This window comes from Hypomesus transpacificus, chromosome 11 (assembly GCF_021917145.1).
Source record: "Hypomesus transpacificus isolate Combined female chromosome 11, fHypTra1, whole genome shotgun sequence".
NCBI classification, from domain to species: domain Eukaryota; kingdom Metazoa; phylum Chordata; class Actinopteri; order Osmeriformes; family Osmeridae; genus Hypomesus; species Hypomesus transpacificus.
In genome coordinates this window covers 3,170,057-3,193,595 of record NC_061070.1, presented here as the reverse complement: position 1 = coordinate 3,193,595, position 23,539 = coordinate 3,170,057, and the positions used below count along the sequence as shown (strand labels likewise).

At 46.0% G+C, this 23,539-nt stretch overlaps 1 protein-coding gene across 7 annotated transcripts in view; it reads right to left on the bottom strand.

The window, feature by feature from the left end:
• Nucleotides 1-23,539, bottom strand: part of pde10a (phosphodiesterase 10A) — a 60,526-nt gene that overhangs the window by 23,196 nt on the left and 13,791 nt on the right. For 5 of the 7 annotated variants that reach the window (XM_047029203.1, XM_047029201.1, XM_047029202.1 and 2 more), the window contains exon 2: nucleotides 5,332-5,463. In XM_047029203.1, coding sequence (XP_046885159.1) covers nucleotides 5,332-5,463 — 132 coding nt within the window. Of the gene's footprint in view, nucleotides 1-5,331; nucleotides 5,464-18,434; nucleotides 18,964-23,539 lie in introns of those variants that run through there. The other 2 variants (XM_047029204.1, XM_047029208.1) reach the window with 1 other exon arrangement.

Below are 23,539 nucleotides of genomic sequence, written 5' to 3'. Positions count from 1 at the left end.
CTCTCCTGCTCTCTCTCCTGGTCTCTCCTGCTCTCTCTCCTGGTCTCTCCTGCTCTCTCTCCGGATCTCTCCTGCTCTCTCTCCTGGTCTCTCCTGCTCTCTCCTGCTCTCTCTCCTGGTCTCTCCTGCTCTCTCTCCTGCTCTCTCCTGCTCTCTCTCCTGGTCTCTCCTGCTCTCTCTGCTGGTCACTCCTGCTCTCTCTCCTGCTCTCTCCTGCTCTCTCATGGTCTCTCCTGCTCTCTCTCCTGGTCTCTCCTGCTCTCTCTCCTGGGCTCTCCTGCTCTCTCTCCTGGTCTTTCCTGCTCTCTCTCCTGCTCTCTCTCTCCTGCCCTCCTCTGCTCTCTCCTGCTCTCTCCTGCTCTTTCCTGCTCCCTCCTGCTCTCCTCTGCTCTCCTCTGCTCTCTCCTGCTCTCCTCTGCTCTCTCCTGCTCTCCTCTGCTCTCTCCTGCTCTCCTCTGGTCTCTCCTGCTCTCCTCTGCTCTCCTCTGCTCTCTCCTGCCCTCCTCTGCTCTCTCCTGCTCTCCTCTGCTCCCTCCTGCTCTCCTCTGCTCCCTCCTGCTCTTCTCTGCTCCCTCTTGCTCTACTCTGCTCTCTCCTGCTCTCTCCTGCTCCCTCCTGCTCTCTCCTGCTCTCCACTGCTCTCTCCTGCTCTCTCCTGCTCTCTCTCCTGGTCTCCTCTGCTCTCTCTCCTGGTCTCTCCTGCTCTCTCTCTCCTGCCCTCCTCTGCTCTCTCCTGCTCCCTCCTGCTCTTTCCTGCTCTCTCCTGCTCTCCTTCTTCTCTCTCCTGCTCTCTCCTGCTCTCCTCTGCTCTCTCCTGCTCTCCTCTGGTCTCTCCTGCTTTCCTCTGCTCTCCTCTGCTCTCTCCTGCTCTCCTCTGCTCTCTCCTGCTCTCCTCTGCTCCCTCCTGCTCTCCTCTGCTCCCTCCTGCTCTTCTCTGCTCCCTCCTGCTCTACTCTGCTCTCCTCTGCTCTCTCCTGCTCTCTCCTGGTCTCTCCTGCTCTCTCCTGCTCTCTCTCTCCTCCCCTCCTCTGCTCTCTCCTGCTCCCTCCTGCTCTCCTCTGCTCTCTCCTGCTCTCCTCTGCTCTCCTCTGCTCTCTCCTGCTCTCTCCTGCTCTCCTCTGCTCTCTCCTGCTCTCTCCTGCTCTCCTCTGGTCTCTCCTGCTCTCCTCTGCTCTCTCCTGCTTTCCTCTGCTCTCTCCTGCTCTCTCCTGGTCTCTCCTGCTCTTTCTCCTGGTCTCTCCTGCTCTCTGTCCTGGTCTCTCCTGCTCTCTCTCCTGCTCTCTCCTGCCCTCCTCTGCTCTCCTCTGCTCTCTCCTGCTCTCCTCTGGTCCCTCCTGCTCTTTCCTGCTCTCTCCTGCTCTCCTCTGCTCTCCTCTGCTCTCTCCTGCTCTCCTCTGGTCTCTCCTGCTCTCCTCTGCTCTCTCCTGCTCTCCTCTGCTTTCTCCTGCTCTCCTCTGCTCCCTCCTGCTCTCCTCTGCTCCCTCCTGCTCTCCTCTGCTCCCTCCTGCTCTTATCTGCTCCCTCCTGCTCTCCTCTGCTACCTCCTGCTCTCCTCTGCTCCCTCCTGCTCTCCTCTGCTCCCTCCTGCTCTTATCTGCTCCCTCCTGCTCTCCTCTGCTCCCTCCTGCTCTTATCTGCTCCCTCCTGCTCTCCTCTGCTACCTCCTGCTCTCCTCTGCTCCCTCCTGCTCTTATCTGCTCCCTCCTGCTCTCCTCTGCTACCTCCTGCTCTCCTCTGCTCCCTCCTGCTCTCCTCTGCTCCCTCCTGCTCTTATCTGCTCCCTCCTGCTCTCCTCTGCCACCTCCTGCTCTACTCTGCTCTCTCCTGCTCTCCTCTGCTCCCTCCTGCTCTTCTCTGCTCCCTCCTGCTCTCTTCTGCTCCCTCCTGCTCTTATCTGCTCCCTCCTGCTCTCCTCTGCTACCTCCTGCTCTTCTCTGCTCCCTCCTGCTCTTCTCTGCTCCCTCCTGCTCTACTCTGCTCTCTCCTGCTCTTATCTGCTCTCTCCTGCTCTCTCCTGCTCTTATCTGCTCTCTCCTGCTCTTCTCTGTTCCCTCCTGCTCTTATCTGCTCCCTCCTGCTCTCCTCTGCTCCCTCCTGCTCTATTCTGCTCTCTCCTGCTCTACTCTGCTCTCTCCTGCTCTTATCTGCTCTCTCCTGCTCTTATCTGCTCTCTCCTGCTCTTCTCTGCTCCCTCCTGCTCTCCTCTGCTCCCTCCTGCTCTACTCTGCTCTCTCCTGCTTTCCTCTGCTCCCTCCTGCTCTTCTCTGCTCCCTCCTGCTCTCCTCTGCTCCCTCCTGCTCTTATCTGCTCCCTCCTGCTGTCCTCTGCTCTCTCCTGCTCTTATCTGCTCTCTTCTGCTCTCCTCTGCTCCCTCCTGCTCTTCTCTGCTCCCTCCTGCTCTTATCTGCTCCCTCCTGCTCTCCTCTGCTACCTCCTGCTCTTCTCTGCTCCCTCCTGCTCTTATCTGCTCCCTCCTGCTCTACTCTGCTCTCTCCTGCTCTTATCTGCTCTCTCCTGCTCTCTCCTGCTCTTCTCTGCTCTCTCCTGCTCTTCTCTGCTCCCTCCTGCTCTTATCTACTCCCTCCTGCTCTCCTCTGCTCCCTCCTGCTCTACTCTGCTCTCTCCTGCTCTCCTCTGCTCCCTCCTGCTCTTCTCTGCTCCCTCCTGCTCTCCTCTGCTCCCTCCTGCTCTTATCTGCTCCCTCCTGCTCTCCTCTGCTCTCTCCTGCTCTCCTCTGCTCCCTCCTGCTCTTCTCTGCTCCCTCCTGCTCTTATCTGCTCCCTCCTGCTCTCCTCTGCTACCTCCTGCTCTCCTCTGCTCCCTCCTGCTCTCCTCTGCTCCCTCCTGCTCTTATCTGCTCCCTCCTGCTCTCCTCTGCTCTCTCCTGCCCTCCTCTGCTCCCTCCTGCCCTCCTCTGCTCCCTCCTGCTCTCCTCTGCTCCCTCCTGCTCTCCTCTGCTCCCTCCTGCTCTCCTCTGCTCTCCTCTGCTCCCTCCTGCTCTCCTCTGCTCCCTCCTGCTCTCTTCTGCTCTCCTCTGCTCCCTCCTGCTCTCCTCTGCTCCCTCCTGCTCTCCTATGCTCTCCTCTGCTCCCTCCTGCTCTCCTCTGCTCTCCTCTGCTCCCTCCTGCTCTCCTCTGCTCCCTCCTGCTCTCCTCTGCTCTCCTCTGCTCCCTCCTGCTCTCCTCTGCTCCCTCCTGCTCTCCTCTGCTCCCTCCTGCTCTCCTCTGCTCTCCTCTGCTACCTCCTGCTCTCCTCTGCTCTCCTCTGCTCCCTCCTGCTCTCCTCTGCTCTCCTCTGCTACCTCCTGCTCTACTCTGCTCTCCTCTGCTCTCCTCTGCTACCTCCTGCTCTCCTCTGCTCTCCTCTGCTACCTCCTGCTCTCCTCTGCTCTCCTCTGCTACCTCCTGCTCTCCTCTGCTCTCCTCTGCTACCTCCTGCTCTACTCTGCTCCCTCCTGCCCTCCTCTGCCTTCTCTGTCTCTGTCCTGTATCTGTCTCTCTTTCACTCGTTCTTTTCAGGTTAAAATCAAATTTGTATTGTTCTTCTTTCTTTCTGTCTTTTCTTCTCTTTCTCTCTCTCTTTCAGGCTCTGTAAACTACACTTACACTACACTCAAAACTACACTTTGTACACTTACGTAATAGGAGCGTCTGCTGTGAAATATACCAAGTCAATTAAACAAGCCAATTCAAAAGTCAACCCTAATCCAGTGCTACGTGGCTACATTCACTCTCTTCGTTCTTGTCAATCAGACCACATGTTGTCATCAGCATCACACTGCCATCAGGAAAACACCTTACATGGAGCTTTACAAGGTGTACCTGTTCTCTAGGAATCAGAACTGGTTGCTGGTTGAATAATTCTGCAAAAACGTTTTGCACGTCAGACGAGGATCGCAATTGTGTGAATTGTATCTGTATTGTAAGAAGAACAAATGTTCTTACAATACAAATGTTTCAATTTGGTTTGCCATTATTTGCTCATCTTAGAAATATGCTTAGCATTTTAAGTATGTATGAATTCTATGTGAAAATGACTTCCTGTTTTGTGCTTGGAAGGTTGTGATGGAGATGAAGCAGAGCACAGTCTCATGCAAGATATCTTAGCAACTGAGTGAAAAAATACTACTCAACGCTATAAGGGTTTAACTAAGGGTTGTGATATAAAGTTATATATCATGGTAAATGTGTTGTCCAATGTGTTGTCCAATGTGTTACCATAGTAAAGAGAGTCTGTCTCTCTTTCATTCTGTCTTTCTATCTTTGTGAGTATATGTGTGAGGGCTGTGATTGGTTTTCAACAGTTCTGTTTATAACATATGAATCTGGGCTCTGACCCCTGGCACTCTTCTTTGTCCAGGAAGTGGTATTTCGAGTTGGCCTCTAACCCTAAACCTCACAGGAATAGAAGATGTTATGGGTAGAGGTCGTGACTGTAGAGGATCTGGAGGTTATGATCCAAGTGCAGGTCGTGACCCAAACGGGACCCGAGGTCGTGACCCTGGTAAAGGTTGTGACTTTAGGGCAGGGGTGGGGAACGTCCGGCATCATTTGGTCCGACCCGCCATGGCACTGCAGGCAGCAGCACTATTTTAATATGTGGAGGAGGACGGTGAAGGCGCGCACCAATGCACACATTTTTTTCACTTGCATCATGTGGAGAATTCCCTTTCTAACATCAAATCAAACCCAGAATACGTCTTTGGTTTGGGCTAAGCCCCAAATGTTTACAGCATCGGGCTCCACGCCTGATTAACACTCAGAACGATAAGCAGTCTCAAAAATGGTAACAATATAAACATTTATTACAAGTAAAATAATTGGATCCCTTTCCGTAATCATGATACCCCCCAGAAATGTTCACTGCCCCCCCAGTCAAACCAGGCTGCATCCGGCCCTGCCAGCTAACATCACAAACCTCACCAAAGAGCAGCAGTTCCAACCATCATATTAAGGATGAGTTAATTAATGTTTGACCAAATATAGCAGGCACGATGAGGGTAGGGGTTGTGACCTCATGATGAAGGTAGAGGTAGTGACCTCATGATGAAGGTAGAGGTTGTGACCTCATGATGAGGATAGAGGTAGTGACCTCATGATGAGGGTAGAGGTTGTGACCCCGGTAGAGGTCATGACCCTGGTAGAGGTTGTGACCTCAGGGTGAGGGTAGAGGTAGTGACCTCATGATGAGGGTAGAGGTTGTGACCCCGGTAGAGGTCATGACCCTGGTAGAGGTTGTGACCTCAGGGTGAGGGTAGAGGTAGTGACCTCATGATGAGGGTAGAGGTTGTGACCCTGGTAGAGGTCATGACCCTAGGGTGGGGTAAGGTACCTGCAGGCCTGCTGATCGTCTTGTTCTTCAGCCAGCGGGCCAGAGTCTCGGGGCTCACGCTCTCCAGCACAAAGTCATCCAGCATCTGGGGGTGCAGGGTGAGGTAGTCCTTCACCTTCTCATCCGTCAGACCTGGGAACAAACACCAGACATCAGCACCCAGTCACAGGACTGACTCCTCTGCTCATCTCTCACTCAAGGCTGTAGTCAAGATGACTCATAACCTTTCATCTTATCCAGTAATGGCTATCTATTAGACTCTTGCTAGCATGGCAAGGTTAGCTGAGGGTTAGATTATTTGATCCTTGCGACTATGGCTAGCTGCTGACTTCCTATTTAGCAAGCCTGAGCTGGCTGGTTGTTAGCTTTCTGCCTATTATGGCTAAGCTATCTGAGAGTTAGCTTTCTGCCAGTTAACGGCTAGTGTAGCTGACAGTTAGCTTTCTGCATGGATAAGCTAAGTGCTAGCTAGCTTCCTGGTTAGGCAAGCTAACTGGTGATTCACCAGTGAGAGGAGGAGAAACAAGCAGAGACAGGAAAAAGCTAAGAAACACTCCATGGCGCTTAATAGGCAATTAGCTTGTTGAGAGACGGCTAAGTGCTGCTGTTTATAGTATGTTGTCAGGGCAAACATCCATTTGCCTGGCCATCACCAAGTTAAAGCTGTTTTTAATGTATCTCTGTTGGCGTTTTCAGATACATACACACACCGTCTCCCATCCCCCAGGAGACTGCATGGAGTAAACACAGGAACAGGATTACAGGGTACGCTGTCCTGTGCAGCCCAACATGTCCGTGGCCCTGCCGCGCTCACGCAGTGATGGTATCAGTCCCCATCAGCAGTCATGGATGAGAGACAGCCAGACTGGGTCAGGCTTCTCTCCTGCAGCCCTCCAGACCTCCACACCAGCTTCTCATGAGATGTGTGGATATCATCAGAGAACTCTGTGTGTTCTAAACACCACAGGGCACGCAACTGGGAGGCATACCCTTTGCCTGGAACACACATGCATGCATCACGACACACACACACACACATACACATACACGCACACACCTACACACGCACACACACACAGTGAGGGTCTATGTGTTGCAGCCCATGTGATTCCACTGCGGGGTAGAGAGGCTACAGACGGCTGTGAAGAGCAACACATGAGAGAAAGAGATAGAGAGAGATAAGAGAGATAGGTGGAGAGAGAGCTAGAGAGAGATGGGTAGAGAGACAGAGGTGAAATGATAAGAGAAGGGCCAAGCAGTCACTCAGTCGACCCACCTTAACCCAGACCAGATACAGGAGGAAGAATATCCGGGATATTTCCACCCCCTGTAACCTTGGTAACCTGCAATCGTCCTATAGGGATCAGACGCCCCCCAGACAGAGCAGTCAGGAGGGGCATGACCAGAACGAAACTCTAGAGGGAACGGAGGGTCTGTTCAAGCATTCAGACGTAGGTCTCTGGAGGTGGAGGAGGGGAGGGTGAGGAGGGTGGGGGTGGGGAGGACGTTGGGGGTGGGGAGGGGTAGGAGGTGGGGGTGGGGGAGCGTTGCCAGCTGATGTTGTCCAGACACGAGACACGGCTCTTCAGGAGCGCCTCACGAGACTCCCAGCCAGTGCTGACGCACGTCGGCCGAGGAAAGAGCTCCATAAATCAGGGGATGTGGAGGGGGGGTGTTAGTGGGGACAGAGAGAGGGGGGGACAGAGAAAGGGGGGAGAGGGGGGGGCAAAGAGGGAGATACAAATGCAGAGAAAGAGACAGAGAGGGAGGGTAGAAAAAGAGAGGGAAAGAAAGAAGAAGAGAGTGGGAGGGGGGAGGGATGGGTATTTAAAGGGAGGGAGAGACAGACAAATGCAGAAGGGAGAGAGAGGGCGGGGGAGAGAGGGAAAGACAGGAGAGAAAGAAAGAGAATGAGTAGAGCAGAGGGCGTAAAGAACATGGAGGAGAAAAAGAGCGAGCCTTCCAATCCTCACAGTCACACATACAGTCCACCCTGTCTAAAACAGCCCAGTCAAGCTGTGACCTGTGACCTGAGGGTTATGAATACCAACATCCTAAAAATTTAAGGTCAGGTCACATGCAGCTTCTTTTAAGTGCTGGTGAGTCACAGAGAACTCCCATCTCTAGATTGCCAGTTACTGGACCTCTCTCTCTCTCTTTTTCTCTATGTCTCTCTCTTTCTGTCTCTCTCTTTCTCCCTCCGTCCCTCTCTTTCTCTTTCTGTCTCTCTCTTTCTCCCTCCCTCTCTTTCTCTTTCTGTCTCTCTTTCTCCCTCTCTCTCTTTGTGTGTGTGTCTCTCTCTCCGGGGACAAACATGTCCAGAGACTAAGATATTCCACTGTTTGTCCAGAAACAGCGAACATCACCTTACCTAACCTTATTGGCTTTCTGCAAACCACCATAATCATCATCATAAACACTACCACCACAATCATCTTCATCATCTTAACCACCTCCATAATCACTATCATCATCATTGTCCCCATTGTCGTCATCTCCATCGTCCTCATCTCCCCTATTAGAGTATGACATCACCCTAACCCTCCACCCCGTCTCCAGAGTGTGGTTCCGTCCGGTGACCTTTCACCCCGTCTCCAGAGTGTGGTTTGGAGTGACTCGCCCCTGGAGACGAGGATCTAACGCAGGAACCCATGTGACCGCTGCTCGCTCTCTGTCTCCTGGGACCACGAACAAATGCGGCCTATCAGGAGGCTGCAGCTGTGGCGGTCCCAACGACAGCCAAGCCCTCGGAGATCACATGTGGTCAATCGTTCAGGGAGGAAGGAGAGATCCGTCCGGTGCTGGTCCTGGTCTGGCCCTGGCCCTGGGGCTGGTCTGGCCCTGGCCCTGGGGCTGGTCTGGCCCTGATCCTGGGGCTGGTCCTGGTCTGGCCCTGATCCTGGGGCTGGTCCTGGGGCTGGTCCTGAAGCTGGTCCAGTCTCAGGGAATGTTCACACCAGCCTTTTTTAGTCCAGTTGAACCAAACTCTAGAGCGTTTACCCTGTTACGTAATGTGGTTCATTTGTGGTGGTGTGAACGCCTGAGTCGAAATCTGGTGCGGAACAAACCCTCTCTGGTCCCCTCGACAGGCTGGTCACTGTGACTCTGGAACGTTCACTTCTGGTGAGAACACCATTCAAACCAATCACAGGAAGCGTACCATTTTATGGGTTTAAAATGTTTTTCATTTTCTGTTTTGGTGACTGCATTGTCATGAGGCATAAAATGAGGTCCAGGGGCCTTATTCAAATATGGGTTGAAGAAACTTTTCGCAGCTATTAGAGAAGGTGCATAATAACACAGAAGGGTTTTAAATATTCAATGGAGAATGGTTTCCAGCATTAAGCTATTACGTAAAACTGAATATCTGCAGTCTTACGTTGACGTTCATATTCATGGTCCCTTATTGTCTGTTGGTATGCGTTCCATATTACTGTAACATCACATGACTCGACGGTGCTCCGTGATGTATCACATGACCTGACGGTGCTCCATGATTGGGACCTCCAGTATCCAGGTAGACATTGTGCAGGGTTTGTTGTACATTTACCAGGCAATTGTATGACCAACGACATGTTTAACCACGTGACTTTTTTGTTGAACTTTGGGACCATTAGAGTTTTGCATTTGTGAACGCAAACCAAACCGATTGTAAAACTGACACAATGTATCATTCTCGCATTGATTCGATTTCGGAAACGGACCTTCAGGTGTGAAGTCAATGAATTGATGTGATGTTCTGATCATAAAACGTATATTACTTTCTCTCTTCTGTTCTCTCCTCTCTCCATCAATGTTGACTTCAAGGTAAAAGCCATCAGCTGACGTTGTCCAGACTCTTTACTGGATTCTCTTTCCCTCTATTCTCGCTCTTCTCTTTCTTTCCCTCTCTTCTCTCTCTTTCCCTCTCTTCTCTCTCTTTCCCTCTCTTCCCTCTCTTTCCCTCTTGTCCTCCCTTCTTTTTCTCCCTCCAGAACTACTTAGTTTAAGGAACATCCTTTTGTTCTCCACCAGGTATCCAACACCCAAAAAGTTCATTGAAACAATAGAGTTTATGTGTAATGTAATGTCCACACAGGCTGACAACTTGTCTATAATAAAGGCCATTTGAAAGGCAGACAGACAGACAGACAAGCACACAGGCAGACAGACAGACTGGCAGAGTGACAGACAGAGAGACAGACATGCTGGCAGACAGACAGACAGACAGACAGGCTGGCAACCAGACAGACAGGCTGGCAAACAGACATGTCTGGGGTTCTAATATTACAGTGAACCCAGACCTACCCTCAGGCAGTGAGTTAGTGTTTGGAAACGGTCGTCTTGACGATGAGTGGCCACACCCTCGATTACTGGAGGTCACCTTGCATGTCTCCCGCTGACGTCACTCATTCTGGACCAATTAGAACAGAGCCCAGAGGCCAAGAGGGTAAAATAAGTCCCTGAGGCCAGCTAATATTCAGTACAACCACCACCTGACATTGCCAAATACAGAGACATTAACATTGAAATGTCAGACAGGGCGGCCGACTCTCAGGCCTGATTCAACCTGTCACTGGCCCTCTGGACCACCATGCCCTGTGACAGCCTGTCACTGGCCCTCTGGACCACCATGCCCTGTGACAGCCTGTCACTGGCCCTCTGGACCACCATGCCCTGTGACAGCCTGTCACTGGCCCTCTGGACCACTATGCCCTGTGACAGCCTGTCACTGGCCCTCTGGACCACTATGCCCTGTGACAGCCTGTCACTGGCCATCTGGACCACTATGCCCTGTGACAGCCTGTCACTGGCCCTCTGGACCACTATGCCCTGTGACAGCCTGTCACTGAGAGAGAGAGAGAGAGAGAGAGAGAGAGAGAGAGAGAGAGAGAGAGAGACAAAACCTTAAGCAAAAGCCAAATTGGATTCCTCCGTAAATACAGAACAACTGACCACATTTATACCCTTGACACCTTAATCAAAAGACACCAAACAAAGAAAAGAATTTGCCATTTCATAGACTTTAAGAAAGCCTTTGATTCAATTTGGCATAAGGGAATGTTCTTTCGAGGCAAGGTTTACGACATTATTGGATAATGTTGGATTAATAATTGGATTCCTCCGTAAATACAGAACAACTGACCACATTTATACCCTTGACACCTTAATCAAAAGACACCAAACAAAGAAAAGAATTTGCCATTTCATAGACTTTAAGAAAGCCTTTGATTCAATTTGGCATAAGGGAATGTTCTTTCGAGGCAAGGTTTACGACATTATCAACACAATGTACAAACAAAATAAATGATGTGTAAGAATTGACTACCGGAGAACAGAATTCTTCAGCCAAGGCAGAAGAGTTAAACAAGGTAGCAGTATGAGCCCAACTTTAACATATAAATGAAGTAGCCACTGTCCTTGAACGGTCTGCAAGCCCAGGACTCCCCCTAGAAGGCAAATAAATCAAGTTCTTATGTATGCCGATATCAGGAACAGGGATTAAAACACACCTTGGCCGGGTTTCCCAGATTTGTTAAGACGCTCTTAACGCTAAGAGCGTCTTAAGAACGTTCTAAGGGCGCTCTCAAACGCGCTTAGAACGTTCTTAAGAAGATCTTAGAGTTAAGAGCTTCTTAACGAATCTGGTTTACCCGGCCCTTTTCAATACTAGACACATATTGTAAGGAATGGACTTATGGACACTGTCAGTGAACATGGAAAAAACTAATGTAATGATTTTTCAGAAAAAATCTACTCCCAAGCGAGTCTGTACCAATTCACCCGAGGAGGAGAGACTCTCATTCACACCTCATCTAACCCTTGCTTGGGTCTGGATAGAAGCTCGTCAGGGCCATTTGACAAAGCTGTTCAAACGCTAGCAGACAAAGCACGAAGAGCATTCTATGCAATTAAGAAATCTATAGGTAAATATAACCTTTCCCTCAGAATTTGGACTGTAATATTTGACTCAATCCTAAAACCATTCCTGCTCTAAGGCAGTGAAATTTGGGAGCCCTTTACACTTCCCACAGCATGTGGGACAAAAGTCTAACTGAAATTTTACATTTTCAATTTTGTAAGACTGTACTTGGCCTACCCAGAATGCCCCAAACCTTGCAAGTAGAACAGAAATCGGAAGAGTCCCTCTCTTACTCTCCATAGAAAAAATAGACTTTTAATTTAGGATTCACTTGGAACAAAGTGACGCTGAATGCCTCCATCACAAGGCCTTTTCAAACAAGCAGAGGAACACAGAGATTGACCCCGTAGGACAATACAATTAAATACAAATTAAATACGGGTGATATATGTTCATTAACAAAACTCTTCATAATAATAATCATCATGAATATAATACCTATTGGAAAAATAAATCAAGTTATATCACAAATTTGAATGTTATCGAATTTTGAATAGAGAAATTAATTTAGCTGAACATCTTAAATGTAAAAACTTCAATTAAATATCTTAATGATGTACAGAGTCAGTGCCCATACCCTGGCAATAGACAAAGGTTGCCAGAAAGACACGGTTGGCTGAAGAACAAAGGACGTGTAGACACTGTAGTTCAGATGAAATTCAATATGAACAACATTTTCTCCTACAAAGCCCAAAGTATGAAAATGCTAGAAAATGTTTCTTCCCACAATTTGCTTCTAAAATTACAGGGTTTAATCAATTAACTTTAGATGATAAGACACGCAGAGTTTTGGGCGAAAATATAGCAACAGCGGAGCTGGCATTGGATTTTGTCTTTGACTTGCATGGCTTGACAGAGGCAGAGTCTCACGTTGTACAAGGTTGTTAAGGTAGTAATATTAACTTATGTGTTGTATATTATTTGTAATGTGCATGTAATATCTGTATGTATTTCATAATTATTACGTTTTCTTTATACACATATATTGGTTTTCTTTCTTGTTGTAATTAATGGTAGTTATTATTACTATTATTTATCTTTATTTTAACAAATGTAAATGTATCATCATTTTGATGTGTTAAATTTGATATGGCTTTGGCAACAATGCTCAATCATTCATAAATATGAAATAAAGCATTATTGAATTGAGAGAGACAGACAGACAGACAGACAGACAGACAGACAGACAGACAGACAGACAGAGAGAGAGAGAGAGAGAGAGAGAGAGAGAGAGAGAGAGAGAGAGAGAGAGAGAGAGAGAGAGACAGACTGACAGAGAAAGAGAGAGAGAGAGCACTCCAGGGAGAACCTGGAAGTCTTTAGTTCTCCCTTCCTCCCTATCCCCTTATCTCCTTCCTCCCTCTATTTCACTCCCTGTCTTCTCCCTCCCTCCCTCCTTTTCTTCCCCCCTCTCTCTCCCTGCCTCCCTTTCTCCCCCATTCTCTTCTCCCAGTGTAGCCTCTACCCCTCTGGAAAACTAGATACCCACACACACATATCCAACACACACACAGAATCATTGTCAAATCATCGTTTTGACTGATGCCAAGTACAGTACTTCATCGTGTCAGACGGCTGAAGGCTCAGAAAAGTAAACATGTCTACACGTCTACAGCAAGGCATTACACACAATCTAATAAATACAACACTGCACGCCCCACCAACACACACACAGGAAGTCCTTCAAGTCAATATTTCAGATTCATAATTTTCTTGTTTGTTATCCATACTTGAGGTGGATTGGTAATGACAGAGGGATTGAGATTTCAGTGTTCCACTCTCCAGATCAAATATGTGATGTCAGAGGTAAGGGGTCAGGTTCAAGAAATCATGGTTAAGACTAACCAATTGAAGTCATCACAACACGGAAAGTCAGATTTCATGGGACCAGCATTTTTCTCGTCACCGATAGCAACAGAAGCTAAGGTTTTGTTACAGAACCTTAGCTAAAAGTTAGCTAGTAGCTAATCAACCTTAACATGAGTGAGAGAGTTGGTGTGTGAGTGTGGGCACATTAAGCAGAGGTAGAAATATAATATATTGATTATAACAAAAATAATGGGGTCTAGTGAACCACATACTAAGGACAACAGAACAATGAACAGCATCAAACAAATAAAACTATTAAAACAGCCTACCTATGCTGCCTACCGGACTCTAATCTAGGTCGAAAAATACAATGGGTACAGCCTGTTCCTAAGCTAGCATGTATGACAGAGGTTAGCTACATGTTAGCGTGTATAACGGAGGTTAGCTACGTGTTGGCATGTATGACAGAGGTTAGCTACGTGTTTGCATGTATGACAGAGGTTAGCTACGTGTTACCGTGTATGACAGAGCTTAACTATGTGTTAGCGTGTATGACAGAGGTTAGCTATGTGTTATCATGTATGACAGAGGTTATCTATGTGTTAGCGTGTATGACAGAGGTTAGCTATGTGTTAGCGTGTATGACAGAGGTTAGCTACATGTTAGCGTGTATAACAGAGGTTAGCTACGTGTTATCGTGTATGACAGAGGTTAGCTATGTGTTAGCGTGTATGACAGAGGTTAGCTATGTGTTAGCGTGTATGACAAAGGTTAGTTATGTGTTAGTGTGTATGACAGAGCTTAGCTATGTGTTATCGTGTATGACAGAGGTTAGCTATGTGTTAGCGTGTATGACAGAGGTTAGCTATGTGTTATCATGTATGACAGAGGTTAGCTATGTGTTAGCGTGTATGACAGAGGTTAGCTATGTGTTAGCGTGTATGACAGAGGTTAGCTACATGTTAGCGTGTATAACAGAGGTTAGCTACGTGTTATCGCGTATGACAGAGGTTAGCTATGTGTTAGCGTGTATGACAGAGGTTAGCTATGTGTTAGAGTGTATGACAAAGGTTAGCTATGTGTTAGCGTGTATGACAGAGGTTAGCTATGTGTTAGCGTGTATGACAGAGGTTAGCTATGTGTTAGCGTGTATGACAGAGGTTAGCTATGTGTTAGCGTGTATGACAGAGGTTAGCTATGTGTTAGCGTGTTGGCCCCTTGGGAAGCTTACCCATTCCAAAGCCTCTGTGGCAAATAACCAAAACTAAATTGTATTGCTACAACTTGCAGGAACAAAAAGCAGCAACTGGTTAATAAAAGCAGATGTAATACAATTAATGGATGTATTTAGTTCAAGTTCAAGTCTTTTATTTGTCAGGTACACAGAACAACACAAGGTTAGACTGGGCACTGAAATTCTTAAGACAAGACAACGCAAGCGCCTGGCATAACATAACATAAGTACACGGAACACAATTTACATCTATGCTATCTAGCACAAGAAGTTGACAAAGACACATTAAATACAAAACAGGTTGACTGCTAAACACAAAGACAGGAGGAGAGGTATAGGACTTGGACACGTCCATGATTGGCCGGATCAACTTGACAAACAGGATGATTGAACCATTAGCAGCTGTACACTGCTGAAAAAGGAATGAGATAGTTGGGGGAAGGGTGTGTATGGTTACACACACATATATACACACACACACTTACATGTACACCTGCATTCACGCACACACACTCACACACATACATACACCCACACACACACACCCACACATACACATAAACACACACCTACACACCCACACATACACTCACCCTCACACACACTCAGGTCCTCCTTAGGAAATGATAGAAAAATAAATTACATGGTAGAGTCTGTCTAAGTTTTAAAGTAAATTGTTTATCTTTGTCAGTAGATTCTGGAAGGTAATTGTATCACAACAGAGGACCAATTTTTTGCCTGGTATACCGTTGTTTTGAGGCCCAGTGGTCACAATACAAACTACAATCATGGTAGCAACTTACCAGCTTGAAACTGGGCATAAGCTTGGGGCTTGTAGTTTGTCTTACTGTAAGTTTACTATCTGCAACTTTGAGACTCTCATAATTCTTCCCATTGTCATGTTCCTCTGTATCACAAGGAAAACACTTAAAAGAGAGAGTAACATTATTAGTATTGTTATTCCGAATAGTTTCTAGGCCAAAAGATGAAAGAAAAAGATGTAGCCTAGAGGTTTACAGGTCTGAGCACGAAGAGTCTGGAATTATGGTGATGTTACTGACATCTGTACCCACCTCACTAGACTGACCGAGATGGGAAGAGAGAGACAGACAGAGAGAGATGAAGAGAATGATTAGGAGAAGGAGAGGGAGAGATTAAGAGGGATAGAGAGAGAGAAAGAACAGGAGGGAGGGATAGGAGGAGAGACCGAGGGAGAGATTGAGAGGGAGGGAAAGAGAGAGAAAGAGAGAGGGAGGGAGAGGGGGAGAGAAAAAGAGAGAGGGAGACGAAGACACACACCCACATGGCGAGCAAACACTCCTGCACAAACATACAAGTTCACACACACACACACACACACATGCACACACACACACACACACACAGTGTAAGTAAACACTGTTGTTCAACATACACACACACTCAAACAGTGATTTCCATGGAAATGTAATTTGCATGACTTCCGTCTCTTGTCCAGGTCTTACATGTAAAGGCTACAAGGCTATAAACAGCAGTCTGAGATGGAGATAAGACATGAGCTGATAGTTTGGGAACTCACACAAGGATAGCTCCAGCTAAACACACACATACACACACACACACACACGCACACACAAGGATAGCTCCAGCTAAACACACACATACACACACACACACACACACACGCACACACAAGGATATCTCCAGCTAAACACACACATACACACACACACAAGGATAGCTACAGCTAAGCACGCACACACTATGATGACACACACACTGTCATAAGTATAGCTAAACATACACAACTAGGCTAGTCGTGGCTAATAACACATAAAACACACTTGTTCTGGTAACAGACGGACACACAGCCACACTCCCTTCTCCGCTTCTTTCCTCCCCAATGCACTACCTGTCCCCTCCTTAACGCTCATGGTTTATCTCCTCTCTTCTCCCCTCCTCTTTTTCCAGTCTATTTTCTCCTTTCATCTTCTCCTCTCTGTTATCCATTCCCCCCCTCTCTTCATCCCTCCCCTCTCTTCATCCTTCTCCTCCTGTCTCTTCTCTCCTCTCCTCTTTCATAATAAACATAATAAACATAATAACAAAATAAAGAACAGTAATTGGGATCTTCTCACTGTAAATCGTCAGACATTGAATGAATTGACTTTTTAAATATCTTATTTGTCTTGGGAAAAGCTACTACATTAATTACATGATTTTTCACAAGACAGGAAGTGCCTGGCATCCCGACTTCCTGTCTGGCAGTGATGCCTTCTTCATTGAGTTAGGCACTTCCTCAACCATCAATTGATTTTGAGAATGCCTATCAACAATCTTTTGTGTGCGTGTGTGTTTGTGTAACTGTGTTTGAGTGTGTGTGTGAGTGTGTGTGTTTGCTTTCAGAGCAGAGAGAAGTCATGCTGCTCTTCAGGACGGAGGGAAGGACAACAGAATATAGACAGTCTACCCCCTTCCTTTCCACTCTCCTTGTCTCCTCTCCCCTCTCCTCTTTTTCTCTTCAACACTGTCCCATCCTCTTTTCCCCACTTCTCTCCTCCCCAGTCATCTCCTTTCCTCCCCTGTCCTCTTACTTCTCCCGTCCTATCAAACACTGAGTACAAATGATCATCTGCCAATAATGAAAACAGACTATGTTCAGAACACCCGAGTGTCAATCCGACCACTCTGATCTGCGATGTAGGGGGAAATACATGATGAGATATTGACATTGGTGAAACATTTATCAGACTTGTTCAATAATTTCCTGAGAGATGCAGTTAATCACAAAGAGTGATAGGTAGAGAGGTGTGTTAGGATTATCCTAAATGTGCTCAGAGTAATCGACTGATTATATTAAGAGCAGGACTTTGAGTGCGATCTAAAATGTTGAGGGTGTAAACTGTACAGTCACTCAAGCAGACCTTTCCACACTGAGTAACACTTTATTTGGTTATAATATACAGAGGGAGGTCAACGAGTATAAGACTTGTTATAGTAAAAGTTTTGAATTAAAAAAATCTAAAGTTGTTATTTTAAATGTCTTATGTGCCTCTGTACGGTGTCTTTGAGTACCGAGAAAGGTGCCTTTAAATAAAATAGATTATAATTATTAAAAAGTCTAAAAGACCGAGAAATAAATAGGATAGCGCAATATAATAGTAGGAAGAAGCTACCTCTAAGACGTGCCGAACAGTGTATAGTTTATACATTGTCTGTATTAAGATTAAATGAATTAGACATTAAATTATGATATATTTGAAGCCATTATCTTACTCCAGTGTATTAACTTGATAACTTGTCACAATAAAACAATTTAATATTTCACTTTGTTCACCACTTCTGCACCCACCAAGCCAAGTATTTCTGAAACTATTGAAATGTCTAATCACTGTAGCCTATAGTTATCATAACGCGTCGTTAGCAATATGCAACCTCCTATATATAGGTTACTATCTATCAATGGGTTACTATAGGTCACTCAAAAAACAGACGCCTAAACCCTAAGACGCAGTCTATGGGATTCTGAGCGAATATCAAAGTGCCAAAAAATAAAGCGATCTACTATACGAGCTACCCTAGAGAGTAGCTTTGACTCTCCGCTGTCCGGTGTCAACTTATCGCTGAAAGCTCGTCGACCCAGAGCAAAGAATTAACGCGCAATGCAGTCTAGACTCGTTTTTGCCGCTTCTCACAAGCATGTAGCCTACGGGACACAGCTCCACAGTAGCCTACCGAATCACACAATTCTTCCCAAGAAGTCCAATTGTTCTTTTAGGTTTCCGAAAAGTAGGTTCAGGGCTAACGATCAATACACACGGTCAGTCAAGTTCAGTCCGTTCGACACTAGTTAAACCCCTGAAGTCCCCACCCTTCTTATCGAGGTCCGCTATCAATCTGCTACCCGGAATCTAGAATCATACAAACAGATCTCCATTTAAAATTGCTTACGACAAATGTATAGTTTTTACAATTATTCCTGTTTCAACAAGTGTTGAAAAACACTTCAGCATGCATGTAGCTTATTCAAGCCATAAAGCGAAAACAAAAGCAAAGTAGCCTAAGGATAAACTTTATACGATGGGATTCTTTTGGGTAAAAGTGGTAAATAGTAGATCAGTGAAAAGCCTACCGCACGATCATATCAGATCGGAAAAGGTATGAATTAAAAGTACCTACTTGCACCCAGAAAACAGTCCGTTAACCTTCTGAAACAGCTTGTTGAAGGCGGACCATCTTCCATGTCTGGTGGTGAACGCAAGGATGGAGAAGTACTGAGAGACGCACGCCCCTGCGGAGGTCGGCTGTTAGGCAGCCCCGCTGCTAAGAATCCCGCGGAAAGAATTCCTCCAGAAATGCGCTGGGATGCTTCCTACCGGCCCGTGCCTCTCGAGCGTTGGGATGCCGTAAGTATCACGGGAAAGGGGAGAGAGATCTGCCCCCACCGCGCTCCGAGGTGTAGCTAGACGTAGGTCCGCCTCTTCGGCGTGGCAGCTCTGTGAATGCGGAGGAGAGGAAGAGGAGGAGGAGGAGGAGGGAGACAGCGCAAGGCGGTAGGAGGGCGTAGAGAGAGGGACGGTGAGAAGCAGGGCAATGAATGCGCGGTTCTTGTGTGCGACGTACCCTAGTTCCCGGCCACTGCTCCCGGGTGTTGCTAGTTCTAAGCCTCCCTCGACAACCGGCTGTGAACACAAACCGACTTTGGGTCTGCGGCTCTTGCTCGAACAGCTACGGTCGAGAGGGAACGGGGGCGGGGGGAGGCGGGGGGTCGGTTGTGTTCCACAGAGGCGAGACGACTGGGGAGTTTCACGAGCATAAACAGAGGAATAGAAGGGGTTTGGAATGGGAGGCAAGGAGGACTATGTCCTGATGCGAGTTTCATCTTTATATTAGATGTTCGTTTTAAAAATCGGAATCATTTGTATGATTCTACGCTTGTCTTTGTTTTTTCCCCCCCATAAATGTGGTGCGACGTCAGCAGCCTCAGACTATACACCCCGTCCTGTGTTTCAGCCGCCAAAATAAATGGTCTTGTTACAGATTACTATAATGGATCTGCCCAGCTCTGCCAAGAACAGTGTCTGTCGTGGTGTATACAAAAACAAAGGCTACATTTGATTTCTAGATTTTATGTCAAGACCCATGGTATATAGCCTAGTGTTAAAGCTCGACTAAATAAGAAAAAGACCTGCATCAATGTTGTACCAAAACCAGCAGGCATGGTGTGTGTGTGTGTGTTTACGGGGTGTCATATAATGTAGGCTATTTTATCATTTGAACTGAAACCAGTAACGGTGTGCAACTGTCTTGCATAGGCTAAATGGACGTACGTGCATGTTGCAGTCTAATGATAATTCCTTTTAAACAAGTTCTTGTTAGCCTGTAATTATTAGACTATAAAATCATACACATTTTCCAGACTGCAAATATAATAGAGCTGCATAATGTAATGACTGAAATTACAACTGTTTAACATTTATATTGTGAATGTTCACAATGTACTAGCTTCTAATAAGCCTATTTGAAAACAACCCAAGCATATACACCAATACAAATATGAACAAGCATATTACCAAATATTCTGGGAGATAGGCCTAAATGTTTACTGGTTTTCATCGTGTAAGCGCAAAATGCAAGGCATTTTTCTTCCAACGGCTCAATTTTTTAACGCTATATGTAATTATGTAAGCCTAATACAAACATAAGACACTTATTTTTATAAAACAGTGACACTATTATACACAGTATCCCACTTGCGCGGGTTAAGCCATTTCTAATGCAAATTTTCTGGTTTCTGTTCCTGCGCATTTTTTTTTGCTTCGAGGTTTATTCAAAGGACTTCCTGAATCATTTTGACGTTTCATTGACGTCTTTAGGGCCCCACACAGTTTCCAAACCGTTGCAAATATGTCAGCCTTGATCTAGCAAAGTGCGCTCAGATAGCGAGCCTCAGAACCAGCACTGCCCATGTTCTGGAGTTTAAACCAGGATGAACCGTATCCAATCTCTTTACCAAGCAATCTAAACATTGCCAAACGAAAAAAATATACTGCGAATTAAATAACAGACCATTTTAGACAAACAATAGGCTATGCAAAAAAAAAATTGCAAGGCTGCAATTGTGGTAGACTACACGGACAGTATAACTACTGTGTACAGAGTGAAAACAAGAACATTGTCTTAAATCAGTCCATCGTTCTATTGTCTGCACGATGCACATCAGAGTCATAATTAATTTAAAATGTGAAACAGAGTAGGCATATTCTAAATGTGTAAATCAATCTTGAAACAAACTCCTTGAATTGTTCATTTGTGTAAATTTGTGAGTGTACTGTATACGTGTGTGTTTGTGAATGTGTGTGCATGCTGAATGTGTGTGTATGAGAATGCTGAATGTGTGTGTATGTGCGTGCGTGTGCATGCTGAATGTATGTGTATGCGTGTGTGTGCATGCTGATTGTGTGTGTAAGTGCATGTGTGGTTGCTGTATATATGTGTGTGTATAAAGTATGTGTAATGTATGTGTGAGTGAGTGTATTCACTATGTATATATTTATTTGTGTGAATGTGAGTACAGGCAATCCTATGTGTTTGTCAGCGTGTGGATGTGGACGTGTCTGTATAAGAAGGTGTGTCAAATTCAGACATCAGCAGGTGAATGGCACACACAGTTTTCTCTTTCTGTTAACCATACCGTAAACTGTTAACCCTACAGGAAACTGTTAACCCTACAGTAAACTGTTAACCCTACAGTAAACTGGCAACACACATGTATATTGGTGTGTACCAGTATGTACACACAAAAGCTTGGTGAAAATATGGAAAGTCACAAATGCAAAACGAATGTATTATAAAATAAAATAAAAGCCCATACACTGTAAGTAAATGACTAAATGTAAATGTAAGTATTGTAAACAATCGATAATTCAATGCATAATTCAAATGCAAACATTTGCAAGAGACAAATAGAGATGGAAACACTAAATGCACTCTCATCTACAGATCTGTATATTTCCAGTGCACAGGGGAAGCATTTACAGCACTGCACTTTTTCCACATTTTTGTATGTCACAGCCTTATTCCAAAATGGACGAAAATTCATTTTTCCCCCAAAATTTTGAACACAATAACCCATAATGACAGCAAACAATTTTTTTTAAATAGATTTGAAAAAATTAGGAACTAAAATATAACATGTACATAAGTATTCAGAGCCTTTGCTCAATACTTTGTTGGAGCACCTTTGGCAGCAATTACAGCCTCAAGTATTTTTTTGTAAGATGCTACAAGCTTGGCACGCCTGTTTTTGGGCAGTTTCTCCCATTCTTCTTTGCAGGACCTCTCAAGCTCCATCAGGTTAGATGGGGAGCATCGGTGCACAGCCATTTTCAGATCTCTCCAGAGATGTTCAATCGGGTTCAAGTCTGGGCTTTGGCTGGGCCACTCAAGGACATTCACAGTGCCCCAAAGCCACTCCTTTGACATGTTGGCTGTGTGCTTAGCGTCGTTCTCCTGTTGGAAGATAAATATTCGCCTCAGTCTGAGGTCTAGAGTGCTATGGAGCAGGTTTTCATCAAGGATGAAACATTGTACATTGTACACTGTACATTGCAGCATGTACATTGCAGCATGTACAGTGTACAATGTGTGCATCTTTCCCTCATCCCTGACTAGTCTCCCAGTTCCTGCTGCTGAAAATCATCCCCACAGCATGATGCTGCCACCACCATGCTTCACTGTAAGGATGGTGTTGGCCAGGTGATGAGCGGTGGTTTTCTCCAGACATGACGGTTGACATTCAGGCCAAAGAGTTCAATCTTTGTTTCATCAGACTAGAGAGTCTGAGAGTCCTTCAGGTGCGTTTTGGTAAACTCCAGACGGGCCGTCATGTGCCTTTTACTGGGAGTGGCTTCTGTCTGGCCACTCTACCATACAGGCCTGATTGGTGGAGTACTGCAGAGATGGTTGTCCTTCTAGAAGGTTCTCCTCTCTTCACAGAGCAACACTGGAGCTCAGTCAGAGTGACCATTGGGTTCTTGGTAACCTCCCTGACTAAGGCCCTTCTCCCCTGATGGCTCAGTTTGGCTGGGCGGCCAACTCTAGGAAGAGTCCTGGGGGTTCCAAGCTTCTTTCATTTACAGATGATGGAGACACTGTGCTCATTGGGACCTTCTGTACCCTCCCCCCGATCTGTGCCTGATACAATCCTGTGTCAGAGGTCTACAGACTTCATGGTTTGGTTTGTGCTCTGACATGCACTGTCAACTGTGGGACCTTATATAGACTGGTGTGTGCCTTTCCAAATCATGTCCAATCAACTGAATTTACCACAGGTGGACTACAATCAAGTTGTGGAAACAGAATGCACCTAAGCTCAATTTTGAGTGTCATGGCAAAGGCTGTGAATACTTATGTAAATGTAATATATATTTGTAAATAGATTTGCAAAAAAAATAATATATATATTTTGTGTAGAATTTCTTGTGTGTAGAATTTTGAGGAGAAAAATGCATTTAATCAATTTTGAAATACGGCAGTAATATAACATGTAGAAAAAGTGAAGAAGAATGCTTTCTGGATGCACTGTATTTTATGATTTTGTCAAATAAGTTTTCAAGGTCTTCATTCTACTTTTTAAAATGATGTGTCACATTTACATGCAGGCGATTTTTATAATATCAACCACAGTTCCAATGATATATTGTACATTTGAAGCCATTACATTTGAATGAATCATGTAAATCATATTAAAAAACTAGACCCATGAGATGAGTCTCATCTTCGACACAATATCAGATGTGAAGCCTCAACCTGACCTCTGACCTTGACCCCTAACCCCTAACAGACCTTTTCCACAGGGTCCACGAGACAGTTGTACTTTTCACAAAAGGGTCGGTACAGGCCGTAGGACTGAGATGAAGGGGTTTTTCACAGTTCCTCTGACATCAAGCCCTGACCTTAGAACACCCTGCGGTCTGGACTGGATCTGCTCTCACCCGCAGCTTGTTAACGACCCTAGCTCTAGCCGAACATTAGCCACAAGCTAACATCTAGATTTACACAGAGCATAGCTATATTAACTAAACCACAACATCTGATAAATGGTAGAAACATACACAATAGAGAGGGAATGAAAGTCAAAGGTAGAGAGAGGGACACAGAGAGAGTAGAGAGAGGGAGACAGAGAGTAGAGAGAGGGAGACAGAGAGAGTAGAAAGAGAGAGACAGAGAGAGTAGAGAGAGGGAGACAGAGAGAGTAGAGAGAGGGAGACAGAGAGAGTAGA